Below are 14,871 nucleotides of genomic sequence, written 5' to 3' on the forward strand. Positions count from 1 at the left end.
CTCAGAGAGGCAACTGAGGACGAGAAGGTTACACGCAAAGATTTGAATCATTTCACAGACGTGAAGTCTATTAATAAATAATTCAGCGTCCAAACTCTGCTGATTTTGTTGAGATTTGACAGAACTGTTTTCAGATTTATATCCTTCATTAAACTGAGAACCAGACTTTAGCAGAACCATTTAGACATTAACTTAGCGGATAGGCGATACTTTCATCCATGAACATGATTACAGCATTTTAGATGTTGGGCCAGATGTTCTAATCAATGACGCACCTGTCACTGGTCAGATTTTAGCAGACTTGGACCCTGTTCATCATCACTTTCAGCTACACTACATGGGTAAAAGTAGGTTGAGTTTAGGTGTTTTAGCTACACCCATTGCTAACAGATGTATAAAATGATGGAAATTAAAATGATATGCTTTTAACCTTCTAGCCAGTTTGAGGAAGGTCATCCGGTCTGAGGAACCTCAGTGGTCAACACAGAACCCTGTTGACCACCTTAAAAATTAATCAAAATGTCAAATGTAAGCCAGGCCTTCTTATATAACATAGGCTTATGCACTTTTGACTAAAAGGGTTCAAATTCCCACAAACGCACCTTAAAATGTTTTGCAAAAATCATGGACATGGACATTAAAAAGAACTAGCACACGCTTTAATATTTATTAACCATTTTGGTCCATTTTAAACAAATATTTATAATAATAACCATAATTAAAAGAATTTTCACACCAAAATGTAATATGTAAAAAAAATTAAATGGTAAGACTCGAAGTTAGAAAAGCATGAAAACGTTGGTGTTCAGCCCATCATCCCAACACTGCGTTTAACCTTTTACATATTGAAGGCTGATTCAGAATAAATAAACATAATAAAAATGTGGAGGGAGCATCATGATTATTTGGATTATTTTTGGGGGGAGCAGGTCAGTTAGGAATGAGTGTTCATGCCCAGATTAAAAAGCACAGAGCTGAGGTTGATGTTCAGGAAAGCTCGAGCGGGATCAGATGAACGTTGCATTTGCTGCAGAAGGAGGTGAAGTGAAGACGCTTCAAACAGTCGCCGGTTCTTCCTGCATCAAATACATACATGTTTGATTATTATGAATCTACCTAGCAGTGGCCTGTTTGCATTCCTATAAGTGGCCGGCCCTATATATGGCATATTTACGTGTTATTTACGTACAAACTGCACTGTAATGCAGCATTTCTTCTTTTAGATTGAACACAAACGTTGCACATAAAGATCAAATTAATGACCCCTGAACCCCTGATATTTTACCAATGTTTTCTTTCCTCCAGAGGTTCCTAAATGCACCATCTATTTTAACTAGGATTTATTAGCTCATTCCAAACTAAAAAAAAAAGCTAATGGAGTGTTGTTCCTCCAAAAAAAAATGTGACAGTTAAAACATTTAGAAAAGAAGCAACAGTTGCGTAAGGCAGATGCTAAATGATGCTAAACGATGCTAGAGATCTGTAATCCATAAACATCAGTGACTTGGTCCAAGTCTAACACATGATATAAAAAACTGGCTCACTTAGTAGTCAGGATGAAAAACCCTGAGCTTAGATAAAGAGCAGGACAGAGTCTGGACTTCACCATGCGTGTTCCACATCCGCAATCCCCCTAATGAGGATTAATGAGGTGAGTAGATGGTAAAGTTACGCTAACAAGACCTTTTCTGTCAGCAAGTGATTCTGGAAGCTGAAACCAGAGTTCACAAAAAACGAAAAAAGAGAAAGAGGATAATTTTACATACACAGTATTTAGAAAAACAAAATCTATTTTCTCGTATTCAGTAAAATATAAAAATCAACGATCATTCTGTCTAATAATCAAAAATAAAAGGTCTGAAATTGTCCAGGAATTAATCACTGAATCCACAGCTTGTGACTAGAAATATTCTCTTTTATTCCTCCTCTATATTTGTATTTTTACCTTACTTTATTATTAAGTGGATTTTGACTCCTCACTTGGCAACCAAGTGAACAGTGTTTTCTCCAGACCACACTGTCTACTGTTTGGGTGTTCAGGCTTTTTAATGGCTCATTCATTATTCTTCCAATTGTATCTATCCACCTTGCTGCTGGCCATCCTCTTCCTCTTTTACCTTAGACCAAGTACAATTGTCTTTTCTGATGAATCGGTTCTTATAATGTTTCAAAAACCAGAGAGCTTCAGTTTGGTTATCTGGAGTGAGAGGTTAGACCATTCAAGCTACTCTCAGAAGTCTTCGCCAGCACCAAAGTTCAAAGTCCATGCAGGACCCTAGTTCATGTTCTTTCTTGGTCTCTATGGTTTCTTCTATGAATCACATGCCTCAAAAGTAGCTGGATGTTTCTGTGTTTTTTCTGTGACATTCTCAAATTATAAATTCATACAATCCCTACGCAGTAATAAACTGTGGACCAAACACCCTTTAGAAATAAAAGCCATCGATCATAAAATAACTTGGTGCTGACCTGATTCCCGACAGCTTCTGAAGAAGGACGCTAAGCTTTTCAGCAATGGCAAGGTCCAGACGTTGGTTTCGCAGAAGTAACGCGGTGCAGCGGAAGAACTGATCAGTGCTACATGCATCCAGGAAGGCAGAAAGGTGGCCTGCAGAATAAAATGAAGAAGGGATGACACAGAGACCTTCAGGATCTGCAGTATTTTCAGTCCACCATTCAGTAATTACATGCACCACAGTTACCTTGTTCACCTGCAAACCACAAGTTGCTATTTTCTCTTTAGTGGACGTGGCCTGGGCAGCTTTGTTTTAAAGCTTTGATTGTAAGATTTTCACTGAAATGTTTAACGGTGACGTGTTGCACTAAAAAGCCCTTAGAGTCAAAAATTATGGTGAGATTTCTGAGCTGACAATCAATGTTGACACAAATCACTTACAACTGTATTGATTTAAGAAACAAAGTCATCAGGCAGGACAATCCAAAAGCAATACACAGCCATTTCTAAGGCTCTAGGACTTCACCAAACCACAGTGAGAACCATTACCTCCGAACTAAAGTGGCCAGCTCGCTGACATTTCTTTAAGACCATCAACAACACATCACCAAAGATCCTGAAAAAAAAAACATTTACAGAACATCTCTCTCTTCAACTTCTATTGAGCTATTATTATGAACAAATTCTGCTTTTCCTTCAGAAGGCTCTTGGATAGAGTGTAAGGTCATCTGTCAATCAGCTGAAGCATGTTGGGGTAATAAATGAGTGTGGGGATTTCCCCACACTGATTAAAAAAAATATTTTGTTGTAGTCTTTGCTGCTTACGATGGTGCAACCAGGTATTAACTTAAAGAAGAAATTACTGTGTAATATGAGTGTAAAATAACTTTGTCCTTTAAAAAAGTAAATTACATTTTTTCCCCAAGTGCTTTTGTGTTCTTAATAAGAGATTCCAGCTGTAGCTTTTCCTGACATTATTAATTACCATCATTACCGGCCCAAAGCTTCTGAGAGTTCATTACCCAGAACCATCGTTCCAAACGACACCCTTGAATTTCCCACACAGTTAGCATCGGACAAGAGTGTCCACTTTCATCATGATCAATAATTTAGCTTGAAATCTTGTGTGAAGAGTCAGTAATGTGGCGCTATGCTACGTTAGTCTTGTCGTTCCTCATCTGCCTTGCATTACCAAAGGTCGGATGACCTCTGACCTTTATCGTTCAGATTAAAGAGGTAGTTTTGCTTTTTCATCTTAGCACAAATGCCTCCCTCCCTCCCTCTCACTTGCTCACTCTCACTTACTCTTGCTTGCTCGCTCAGTCGCTCAGTCGTTCGGTCACTCATTCACTTTCTTACTCTCTCTCTCTCTCTCTCTCTCTCTCTCTCACTCACTCACTCACTCTCTCCAGACATAAAGCTTTGATAAAAGTGTCTTAGCAAAACCACATTTGGGTTTTCATGGTGAACATGTGCTCGTCCTCACAGGTTGACCTGTCTCCTATTAGACAAATCTGAGGGAACTTCAAAAGAGCTCCATCAGAGATGGCTCTACTCATCTGATTTATTTTCCTTATCCAGAGCTAACACATGGTAAGCATTACCAAAAACTGCTAAAGAACGCTAACCAGTGTTCTCTTCTCAGAAACTTGGGGCCATGGACGTGACCTTCAGGTGTGAACTTGGCTTGCTCTCTGACCTCTGCGCTTTCACACACCCTGCTAATTATGCCTTTATAAATCGCTGGCAGCTTGTAAACCGGCGCCCTCAAGAATTCTGGGATCCGGCTTCTCTGTTTAGCATCACTGAAAGGAAACCAGCATTCCTCGTAAAGTCATTTTCACTGATTATCGACAATCACATCAAGCCAGGCATTAGGTTAAAGGTGTGGAAACCCACAAAGCAAGAGAGAGAGCTGGCCGATCACTGGATTCACAAACACAGGCTTGTCTTTTGTAAATACAGCGATCCCAAGAGTGAAAAAATTAAGTTGATGTGGTTTGTGATGAAGCACTTAGTTTGTGTACAAGATGTTAAATGGTGCTGAAGACACCAGCGTAGCATTTTTCTCTTCTTTACTGAATTCAGTTGTTTGCAAATGATCTTACAAATACAGCTTTGATAAACACTACAACTAGTAAGATACTTTAAAAACCACACAAATACAATGCTTTCAAGAGCTGCATATTAATATTTTAGCAACACAGCAAATATTAGACCTATGTCATATTTCAGATGATGCTGAAAAACCTTTATTATGTGAAATTGGATTGCTATAGCAACCCATTTTTCTCAAAACATGAGCAGCTAAATTAGAGGCAAAGATTAGATTTTTGCTTCATGATGTTCTGATTAGCTTGTGTGCAAATCTGAGCAGTAGGAACAGAGCCGATTGCAGATGCTGCAGTTCATTGCTTTCGAGTGACTGCTGGCTTCTCTCTGAGTTCGTTTATCATCAGTCTGAGAGCAGGTCGTGAAATATTGTGAGGTGCTCCATCTGTGGATGATAACTTATGGTTCATTGAACTTTCCACATGTGGATGATGGAACCAGTTGTACAAACAGAGATGGTGAAAATGTTTGTCTCACTGGAGCCAAACCCTGGAGACTAACAAACATCTTCTATCCACTAGATATAAGATTACTAAACAGGTCATCCTCTTTTCTCAACATTACCAGTATTTTTACTCATCAGCCTAACTGTTTTGTGTAAATATAAACACATTTAATATTTAGTATTTGCCTGCAACACACGCATGTTTACCATGTGTTCCATCACCTTTCCTATTAAGTCTTACATCTTTTTAATGATTTCACTTGCAATGCCATCTGGTTACCCAAAGGTCACACACATTCAACAGTGAATTTTAGCTTTGCTCTGCACGGACTGAGACTTCTCCAGATTCCTTGAATCTTTTCACAATACTATTTACGGTAGATGGTGAATGTTCTAATGATCTTATCTTTCTCGTGTTCAAAATTCTTACTAAAGGAATTGACAAGTCTCTCATAAAGTATCATCACAGATTCTTCATAATATTCCAACTTTCCTGGAAATGGGGATAGCATATATGCATATACTGTACAGAAATATAGATCCTCTGCATTATGGAGTCCTGATTCAAGTTAATGAGCAATAACTTCACTAGGTTAAACAGGTGTGTTAGAGCAGTAAACACTGATCTCCACATTGTATATTTAATGGAAGGTTCTGCTTTTAAAAGTTCTTGGTGATGTTTTGAACTATGAACACTAGAGATGCAATAGAGGAGAACTGAAGCACAATGCTAACATAATGTCAACCTAAAGATGGGTGTTAATGAGCTGATGAGTTCCAGCAGGAGGGAGTTAAAGCAGGAACCAGTTCCAGTATTAAAACTGTGTGAATAAAAGAACATTTAGGTCCACCTGGTGCATGTGGAAGAGGTTTATTATCCTCATTAGAAATGTTAGAATTAATGGAGCAGAAAGCCAAGCTGTTAGATGTGTTAATGGCCATCGATTGTTTAAGCATGTGTGCTTAATCACGCTAATCGTGACTCCTCCAGAACCTCTCCAGATTTTGGCTGGACAAATAAAATGATTTCCTGTCTAAAACTGGCATTTAATTGGTACATTTGAAGACTTGGTGACCATAAAATGCGATCATCATTTGCCAATTACTAACTGTTAGAGAGATAATTTTGCCTCTCTAACCACCTTTTTTACTGTGCGTACTGTTCAGGAAATGTTTATTAAAACACGGGTTGTTTAAATCATTTATCAGATATGTTTTTTGAAGATGACAAATTGAATAAAACTTACGTGACCCTGAACTCATCTGTAGCAGGACATCCAGCGATGTAGCAAGCAGCCCTGGACTTCCCGTCCTCAGTAGAGTTAAAATTGTTGGCAAGGCTTTGTATTTTAGAAAGAGGCCACGGCCCTCGTCACCTCCCAAAATGCTGTGCAAAACCTCAAGAGCTTGGGCCACAATGTCTGCTGTGGGTGGGAAAGCAATAGATGTTTAATTCAATGCTTCATGTTTTACAAAATGTCATTGTAAGCTGCAGCATTTAAAATTCCCTTTCATGACTCATGACACCACTATAATGGACTCTCAGCTGATTGGTCGGATGCCCACACAGACACGACTGGCTGAGTCTGAGGGTGGAATGTTTCCACACTGTTGCGACTCTGCTGGCTGGTTAAGGCACCTACACAAGAGATGTTTGATTCACAGACAGCAGTAAGGAAGTCTAAGCCACAAGTGTTTGAATAGGAAAGCCTAAAAAGCGCTGGATGGATTACTAAAAGCAGATCACCTGGAGTCATTTCTAAGCAACTTTAGTTCTTCTGTACAAAAAGTTACATATAATTACAACATGCATGGAAAAGTGGTCTCTGTGCTAAACTGTTAACTTATGCAAAAACGATTTTCAAACAGCCAATGAAACTAAGAGTTCAGTAGGAGTTCAACAAGTCATTCAGTTACAGAAAGCTCCAACTGCAGAGCCTCAAAATATAATGTTAATGTTAACTCATAAACAACAGTCGTAACTGTTGAATAAAAATAACAAAAAGGGTTCCAATATTTTTGGCCACGACTGTAGCTGATTTTTCCCAGATGGAGATGGAGCAAGGTTTTCCACATGAGCCAGAAAATAATAAAGTTGCCTCTGTTGTTGGGTATAAAAGACTTTTCTTTAATTCGGTGTTAGAACGCATGATTGCAAAGCTAAACTTAACTCCTAACACGAATCAATCACTCAAACTTAACCCGCAGAACTTAATCATCTCATTCAGCCTAAATCCTAACCACAACAATCACAACATCGCCACCTGCTGTACGAGACCTGATGTTTCTTTCATTAATACACTGTGTACCCAAAGTAATTGGGCACCTGACCTTGAGCTTAATAGACATTTTGGGGGGGAAAAAATTAAGTGACCTATATGATTTTTCAGCTATAACAACAGCCACTCTTCTGAGACAGCTTTTCACAAGATTTTCAAGTATGTCTGTGGGAATTTGTGCCATTCAGACTGTAGGCTGCATGGACATTAAAATGTCATTAATAAATTGTTTGATGAAACCAAATATTTTAAGATGAGTGAGGTTTAAGTTTTACAGGCTGATGAAACTCATTATCTGGTTGATTCAGTAACCAAGGGCATGATGAAATTTTTTTTGTTACAGTCTTACCCTGGCTGATGGTTTTGAGGATGATGATGGAGGACAAAAAGCGTGTATGAAGGCAGGAGCTTCTGAGAAAAAGAGGTGATTTTCGATTTATTTCTTCCCCCAATCTTCTTAAAGTTGAGGTTAATAGTAGATGCTGGAACAACAAAACACAACATGTCAGAACATTACAATATCAGATACAAAACCTCCTGCTTAAAAACCTCCTGCTTATGAAATAACAACATACACTGCACATAACACTGTGTCAGAACAGTAATCTAACTTTAGATTTACAGGCTTAGCAGGTACAAAATGTCACCACCTTCTGCTACTGTACCATCAGGAAACCTTTGGGAATTTGTATCATTCCTGCTCACTGTAATATGGACGTGTCAAGCATGGCTCCTGATTAATAAAGATCAACACACTGTCTGTAAATGCATGACAAAAAAAATTTGGCCCCTGTATCATCTCCTTCGAACCTGTGTGTTGAGTTCCAGTTCTGTGAGAGAGCAGTAGATAAATCTCAGTAATGGTAACTGTAGGACTGGTTCGGCATGGTAAAGCTGCTCCACCAAAACTGGAAGAACCTGCAAAGAAAACATACAGATGAGAATATACATGCAGCAACTCAGATGATTAATTTGATGATGTAGAATGTTCTATCATGTAGCTCCTGATTCCTTAATACTGATCGACTCCAGTTGGTGAGTACTCATCATATTGTCAGAAAACCCACAATAATTTAGATGTTTTACATCGTGCTTACACAATGGTCACGACAGCAAGGGTAGGTAACAAAACCCCAGTCAAGCAGCAAATATTCAAATCATTCAGTCACAGAAGAAGGAATGTCATTTGTCCAACATATGTACTTAAACTTCTAACCTAGAGTGTTTGAAGAACAAAATGTGTCTTTCAGTTCAGAGTCAGACCTGCTTAAATGTGTGTGGATATACAGACCTTGGAACAACGTTCATGTAGGGAGAGATGTGGAACACCACACAAGTCAAACTCATTCTCAGCTTTCAGGTCGTCACACAAAAAAGGTGGTCCAACCACAATCCAGTCCATCAGAGATGTGAGCAGCTTCACTGTTGTGCTGCTGGATAAATTCTACAAAATTGAAAAAAAAAAAAAGTTTAACATTTTACATTACACTGGTAATATTATGATTAATACAGTCTCTTAGTCTGTCTAAATTCCATTTACCTTGCTAGCCTTGTTGGAATGTTGAGGTTTGTCCTGATTGGAGGGTTTGTGATCACATGACTTAGGCACTACGTTTTCTCGACTTTTGTGCGCCACGCAATACTCATGCTTTCTCTGTCAAAGAAAAAAACACACCATGAGCACAATTTGAAAATAAAACTATATAAAAAATGCCTAATTTTTATGCCTAAATGGACTGAAATATCTGAATACCTAAAAAACAAACAATAATTTTAAAATTTTTGATTAAAGATTCGAGATATTGGGCCAATTAGTGTTCACAGTGCAAAATAAATGCATTTTCTACTTATAATTGAGACTGAAAACTCTCAGTCTCCTGATCTCAGATCAGGGGGGGGTGTTTCTTGTAATATATTACCTGCAGGTTTTCTAGTCGAGCCTGAACCTTACGAGCTTGCTTCTCGAGCATTGTGTTCTGCTCACTCATCTCATTTAGCTATACAGAAAAAAACACCAACGTTTCATACATTTTAAAGAAGTAAATGAATGAAAAGAGAAATGAATCCAGTAAAGCTGTGAGTCTCACTTGTTTCTTCATGGTATCATTCAGCTCCTTGATGGAATCAAAACTGGACTTCATTCTTTTGATTTCTTTGTTTTTTTCTTTCAGTGCCGCCCTCAGCTGCTCTGTCTCCTGCTGGTGTTGCTTTGGAACAGAAAGAAAACAAAGACAAACTGAGTCATTAATGCAAAGCAACAGAAATCATTAAAAATGTCAGCATCACCAAGTTTCTATTGTCTCCCAAACTGATCACACACACAGTTAAATCCAAAAGGGATTAGGCACCCCTGCACAAATGACATGTTGTTACCACAACTACTTACAATTTAATTATTTGTTATTCTACAGCAGCTTAAACCTCCTACAGGTCCTTCGCTGTAATAAAGGGGTCTTGATTTCAGGTGTATTAGGCTTTTTTCAGAAATGTATTGGGCATCAACAGTATTTGTTCTTTTTGTTTTTATTCGTTAACTGCTTAATTATGATCAGGGTTGTGTTGTGCCTGGTGCTACATAAAAACACTACATGCACCATACGGTATGTGTTGCATACTGTATAATAATGTAATAATAATATACTAATAATAATCAAATATAAAATATAATAAAATAATAATAAAATACATTGGCCTGGCATGAACCTGTTGCATGGCATTAATCCGGTCCAGTATGTCTTCCTCTACTGTACGGAGTCTGCTCAGGGTGCCCTGGTGCTTCAGGAACAGCTTCTCTCTTCGCTTAAGCTCCTGTTCACGTTCATACAGCTCTGCTGCCCGTACCTATAACACATGAAACTGCAGCAGATCAGACCAATATGATGAAATCTAGCATCAGCTGCTAAAAATGTGTGCGTTAATGATATTGCCATAGTGTTTAGACTGTGATATACATTAATTATTAGTTTTGCTGTTACATGTTACTATAATTATTTGTACAGAACTATAATTGCTGTATTTATATAATCCATATAATCCTTATATCCTTAATCCTGTGCAGCATCCATCAACTTAAAGGGACCGACATAGGACTCCCACTGACCAGGTGTTGTTTAGGTGGTGAACCATTCTCAGCACTGCAATGACACTAACATGGCAGTGTGTGTTGTCTTGATATGAGTGTGGTGTTGCAGTGTTGTTCAGATAAAAAATACAAGAGCATGTGTACTGACCATTTAAAAAACAAAGTTAACATACCTGCAGTTTTTTATAAATCTGAATCATCTCCTGGTACACTTGTTCAGTAGATGTTGGGCTCCTCATTTGATCCCGCATTTCCTCTCTGTTAAACCAAGATGGCTCCATTTCGAACGAGCTGGAAGTGCCCATTAGGTTTGAGGGCAGCGTCACATCTGAGGGAAAAAAGCAAGCTCAGACGTGATAATCACCAGATGCTTGTGTTGCATATTTTATTATTACATTTCGTTTAAAGCTGTAATATGTACAGCTGAGGTCAAATTTTGATATACAGTGTATCACAAAAGTGAGTACACCCCTCACATTTCTGCAAATATTTCATTATATCTTTTCATGGGACAACACTATAGACATGAAACTTGGATATAACTTAGAGTAGTCAGTGTACAGCTTGTATAGCAGTGTAGATTTACTGTCTTCTGAAAATAACTCAACACACAGCCATTAATGTCTAAATAGCTGGCAACATAAGTGAGTACACCCCACAGTGAACATGTCCAAATTGTGCCCAAATGTGTCGTTGTCCCTCCCTGGTGTCATGTGTCAAGGTCCCAGGTGTAAATGGGGAGCAGGGCTGTTAAATTTGGTGTTTTGGGTACAATTCTCTCATACTGGCCACTGGCTATTCAACATGGCACCTCATGGCAAAGAACTCTCTGAGGATGTGAGAAATAGAATTGTTGCTCTCCACAAAGATGGCCTGGGCTATAAGAAGATTGCTAACACCCTGAAACTGAGCTACAGCATGGTGGCCAAGGTCATACAGCGGTTTTCCAGGACAGGTTCCACTCAGAACAGGCTTCGCCAGGGTCGACCAAAGAAGTTGAGTCCACGTGTTCGGCGTCATATCCAGAGGTTGGCTTTAAAAAATAGACACATGAGTGCTGCCAGCATTGCTGCAGAGATTGAAGACGTGGGAGGTCAGCCTGTCAGTGCTCAGACCATACGCCGCACACTGCATCAACTCGGTCTGCATGGTCGTCATCCCAGAAGGAAGCTGACGCACAAGAAAGCCCGCAAACAGTTTGCTGAAGACAAGCAGTCCAAGAACATGGATTACTGGAATGCCCTGTGGTCTGACGAGACCAAGATAAACTTGTTTGGCTCAGATGGTGTCCAGCATGTGTGGCGGCGCCCTGGTGAGAAGTACCAAGACAACTGTATCTTGCCTACAGTCAAGCATGGTGGTGGTAGCATCATGATCTTGGGCTGCATGAGTGTTGCTGGCACTGGGGAGCTGCAGTTCATTGAGGGAAACATGAATTCCAACATGTACTGTGACATTCTGAAACAGAGCATGATCCCCTCCCTTCGAAAACTGGGCCTCATGGCAGTTTTCCAACAGGATAACGACCCCAAACACAACCTCCAAGATGACAACTGCCTTGCTGAGGAAGCTGAAGGTAAAGGTGATGGACTAAACCCAATTGAGCACCTGTGGCGCATCCTCAAGTGGAAGGTGGAGGAGTTCAAGGTGTCTAACATCCACCAGCTCCGTGATGTCATCATGGAGGAGTGGAAGAGGATTCCAGTAGCAACCTGTGCAGCTCTGGTGAATTCCATGCCCAGGAGGGTTAAGGCAGTGCTGGATAATAATGGTGGTCACACAAAATATTGACACTTTGGGCACAATTTGGACATGTTCACTGTGGGGTGTACTCACTTATGTTGCCAGCCATTTAGACATTAATGGCTGTGTGTTGAGTTATTTTCAGAAGACAGTAAATCTACACTGCTATACAAGTTGTACACTGACTACTCTAAGTTATATCCAAGTTTCATGTCTATAGTGTTGTCCCATGAAAAGATATAATAAAATATTTGCAGAAATGTGAGGGGTGTACTCACTTTTGTGATACACTGTACATGCTTATCAAGGCAGTCTAGGATTACAATAATTTATGTTTAAAGGTAAAATAAAACTACGAACTAAACCCTCACTGGCTTACATTTTAACGTTCTTAAAATTCGACCAGTTACACAGAGGTTTTGATACAGATTAAGGGTCACAGTGAGTGCTGAGCCACCCCATAACACTGGGCACCAGGCAGGAACACCCTCTGGACAAGGTGGTAATATACTATACTTTTATAAAGACAATGAATGTTAAATGCTGGGATGAATAATCAGTGAATTTAACAATGACATCTCACCAGTCTCTGTCCACAGGATGTTGGTTTCATCCAAGTCATCCATTCTGTTGCTGAGCTCGTCTTCACCACCTGAAATGCTATCATCCCAGCCAAGTCCACTAGCAAACAATATGTGAAACAAAGTTAAAGGTAAATAAACACAAGATGCAATCAAAAGAAAAGTGTTGTTTTTTACACATGAATTTTTCTTTTGGATCCAGGTTTGGACATGTGTGAAAACTTCAAAAAATCTGAACCAAGAATCAGATGGTGGAGGTTAAAAAAAGATTTAGTAAATTATTAATAAAGAATGGGTAAATGGAGGGGGGGGGGGAAGAGGCGACAAAGAGAGTGCAGGCAGGATGGAGTAGCAGGAGTGATTTGTGATAGAAAACCATCTGCCAGAGTAAAAAGGAAAGTTTACAAGGGGGTCATAATCCTGCAATAATTACACCTCTGGATCCTGATTTATTAATGAACCTAAACTACAACAAAGAATATTTGGGGAACATTTCATACCTGCCAGGTTGATGTGAGACAGCATGGTAAAGCTCCTTGAGTGCTCTGCTGTAGTTTTTCATCTCTTGACACCTGGGTAAACTATCTATGTCTTCTGTTCTAGAAACGGCACCTAAAAGTAAAATTTACAAACACAATAGTTTCTCTAAAATGGTTGTTAATAAACCTCACTCTCCAACAGCCTCATGTGTTCTGATAATCCTAACACTAAAAACTAATATTTGGGAAATAATCTTAGTTGTCTACAACATACTTACTGACTTTTGCCAGATTTTCCATATTCAAATCACACTTTACTGTCACTGGTGCTCTTACACAGTCAGAAATCTGAAAAAGACAATAGTGATGTTACAATCTTTACACTGTTTTATCCACAACTCCGGAACCTATTGAACTAACCCTCAAAACATCATAGTTCAACTTGTGGGCATAAATATGAAGTTTGTTCCTCTTTTTACCAGCCTTCACTGTTCTGATGGGCTTTACACTAGATTTTGAGAGATGGCTGCTAGGATTCAGTTTCCCCACAAGAGCATTAGTGAGGAGGAGGAGGATGATGATAAAGAGAACATGCCATTCGTAGTCCCAAATAGAAGAGTGTAGCAGATAGTGTGGGTGCCACACAGCTCCGCCGTCATAGGGTTCTCGGTTTAACCTTACCCCTATTACATTTCTAAATGTGTCTGTAGGTTAACTGCTTGGTTTAAATTGCGTTAGTAGTTGCCTTCCAACCAGTGTTTTCGAGAGGCGATGGACTAACTATGGTTACCGTCGTGCTATAGTGTTTCTAGGGCTGTTTCAAATCGCTCAATGTTCCCTACAGTAGTGCACTTTAGAATAATGCATTTTATTTACCCAACCTAGTGGCCTACTTTCAGATAAAGAGCCATTTAAAACTGACCAGTAAAACTGACCATATGTTAAACAGTAAGCATACACCGTAATATTCCGCTTACAATGTTTAGTTTTAAGAAATAAACAAATAAAACAGATAAGATAAAAGAAAGTTCGGCTAGCTAGCTTAGCATTGCTTCTCAAAATTGTATGCAGGTTTATTTACTTGGTATGGCTAACAAGCTAATTTATAACATGCCAACGTTGCTGAGCTAGCTCATTTATATCTGTTTTGAAATTACTGATTTGAATAAATACCTGGTGCCTTTTTCCTAAGTATTTTGTCTTTAGTTTTTCAAATTTCATATCTATATCAGTGTCAGGAAACTCATTACTCATTTTCACTTTTTAAAACCACCGCCACTGCTAACAGTGTAAACAAACCGGGCGAGTGTTGCTTTACCCAGAGCGGAAGAGAGAACAGAGGCGACTCTCCCATAGGGAACCGTTGGAAAGGGGGCGGGACATTTTTTTGCGCAGCTTCCGGGTTGTGGAGCTCTGAAAAGTTCCAGACATCCCATAGAGCCCCATTCATTTCCACTACCTAGCAAGCATTTTCAGCTGTATGTTGCTTTGTTTAAAAAAAATAATGAATTTGATGTCATTAGTATACTTAATACTGTTATTGTTTAGCATTTGCTCAGCACTAAATGTTACATGTTTATCTTAATTAATAGGTATAACTGAATTTAGCTTAGTCAGTTAAGCTTAATTAATGACACACGAGTCTTTTCACCTAAAATGAGTTGATTAATCAAGAGTCTTGTTACAGAAATGATC

The 14,871-nt window shown here is 39.1% G+C and overlaps 1 protein-coding gene across 2 annotated transcripts; it reads right to left on the reverse strand.

Annotated features, from left to right (window-relative positions):
• Positions 1–653: 653 nt before the first annotated feature.
• On the reverse strand, positions 654–14,486 carry LOC134324362 (coiled-coil domain-containing protein 138-like). Of its 2 annotated transcripts, none has more exons than XM_063006181.1 (15): positions 14,350–14,486; positions 13,455–13,524; positions 13,198–13,309; positions 12,700–12,797; positions 10,547–10,701; positions 9,995–10,132; positions 9,379–9,498; positions 9,211–9,288; positions 8,832–8,945; positions 8,583–8,735; positions 8,102–8,209; positions 7,641–7,773; positions 6,260–6,436; positions 2,470–2,608; positions 654–1,076 (listed from the first exon to the last, which is right to left on the reverse strand). In XM_063006181.1, the coding sequence occupies exons 1-15, from the start codon at positions 14,428–14,430 to the stop codon at positions 935–937; spliced, it is 1,818 nt and encodes a 605-aa protein (XP_062862251.1). In that variant the 5' UTR covers positions 14,431–14,486; the 3' UTR covers positions 654–934. The 2 variants fall into 2 exon arrangements, with proteins under 2 accessions (XP_062862251.1, XP_062862252.1); XM_063006182.1 differs by lacking the exon at positions 14,350–14,486 and adding an exon at positions 13,656–13,721.
• Between the last annotated feature and the right edge of the window lie 385 nt (positions 14,487–14,871).

This window comes from Trichomycterus rosablanca, chromosome 12, assembly GCF_030014385.1.
Source record: "Trichomycterus rosablanca isolate fTriRos1 chromosome 12, fTriRos1.hap1, whole genome shotgun sequence".
Lineage (NCBI taxonomy): Eukaryota > Metazoa > Chordata > Actinopteri > Siluriformes > Trichomycteridae > Trichomycterus > Trichomycterus rosablanca.

Excerpts from the sequence above, each read along its gene's own strand:
- LOC134324362 (XM_063006181.1), bottom strand. The coding sequence starts at position 14,430 with ATGAGTAATGAGTTTCCTGACACTGATATAGATATGAAATTTGAAAAA. Across the intron at positions 13,525-14,349 it reads ACTTAGGAAAAAGGCACCAG|ATTTCTGACTGTGTAAGAGC; the intron begins GTATTTATTCAA and ends TGTCTTTTTCAG. Across the intron at positions 6,437-7,640 it reads CCTCAAAACCATCAGCCAGG|CAGACATTGTGGCCCAAGCT; the intron begins GTAAGACTGTAA and ends TCCCACCCACAG.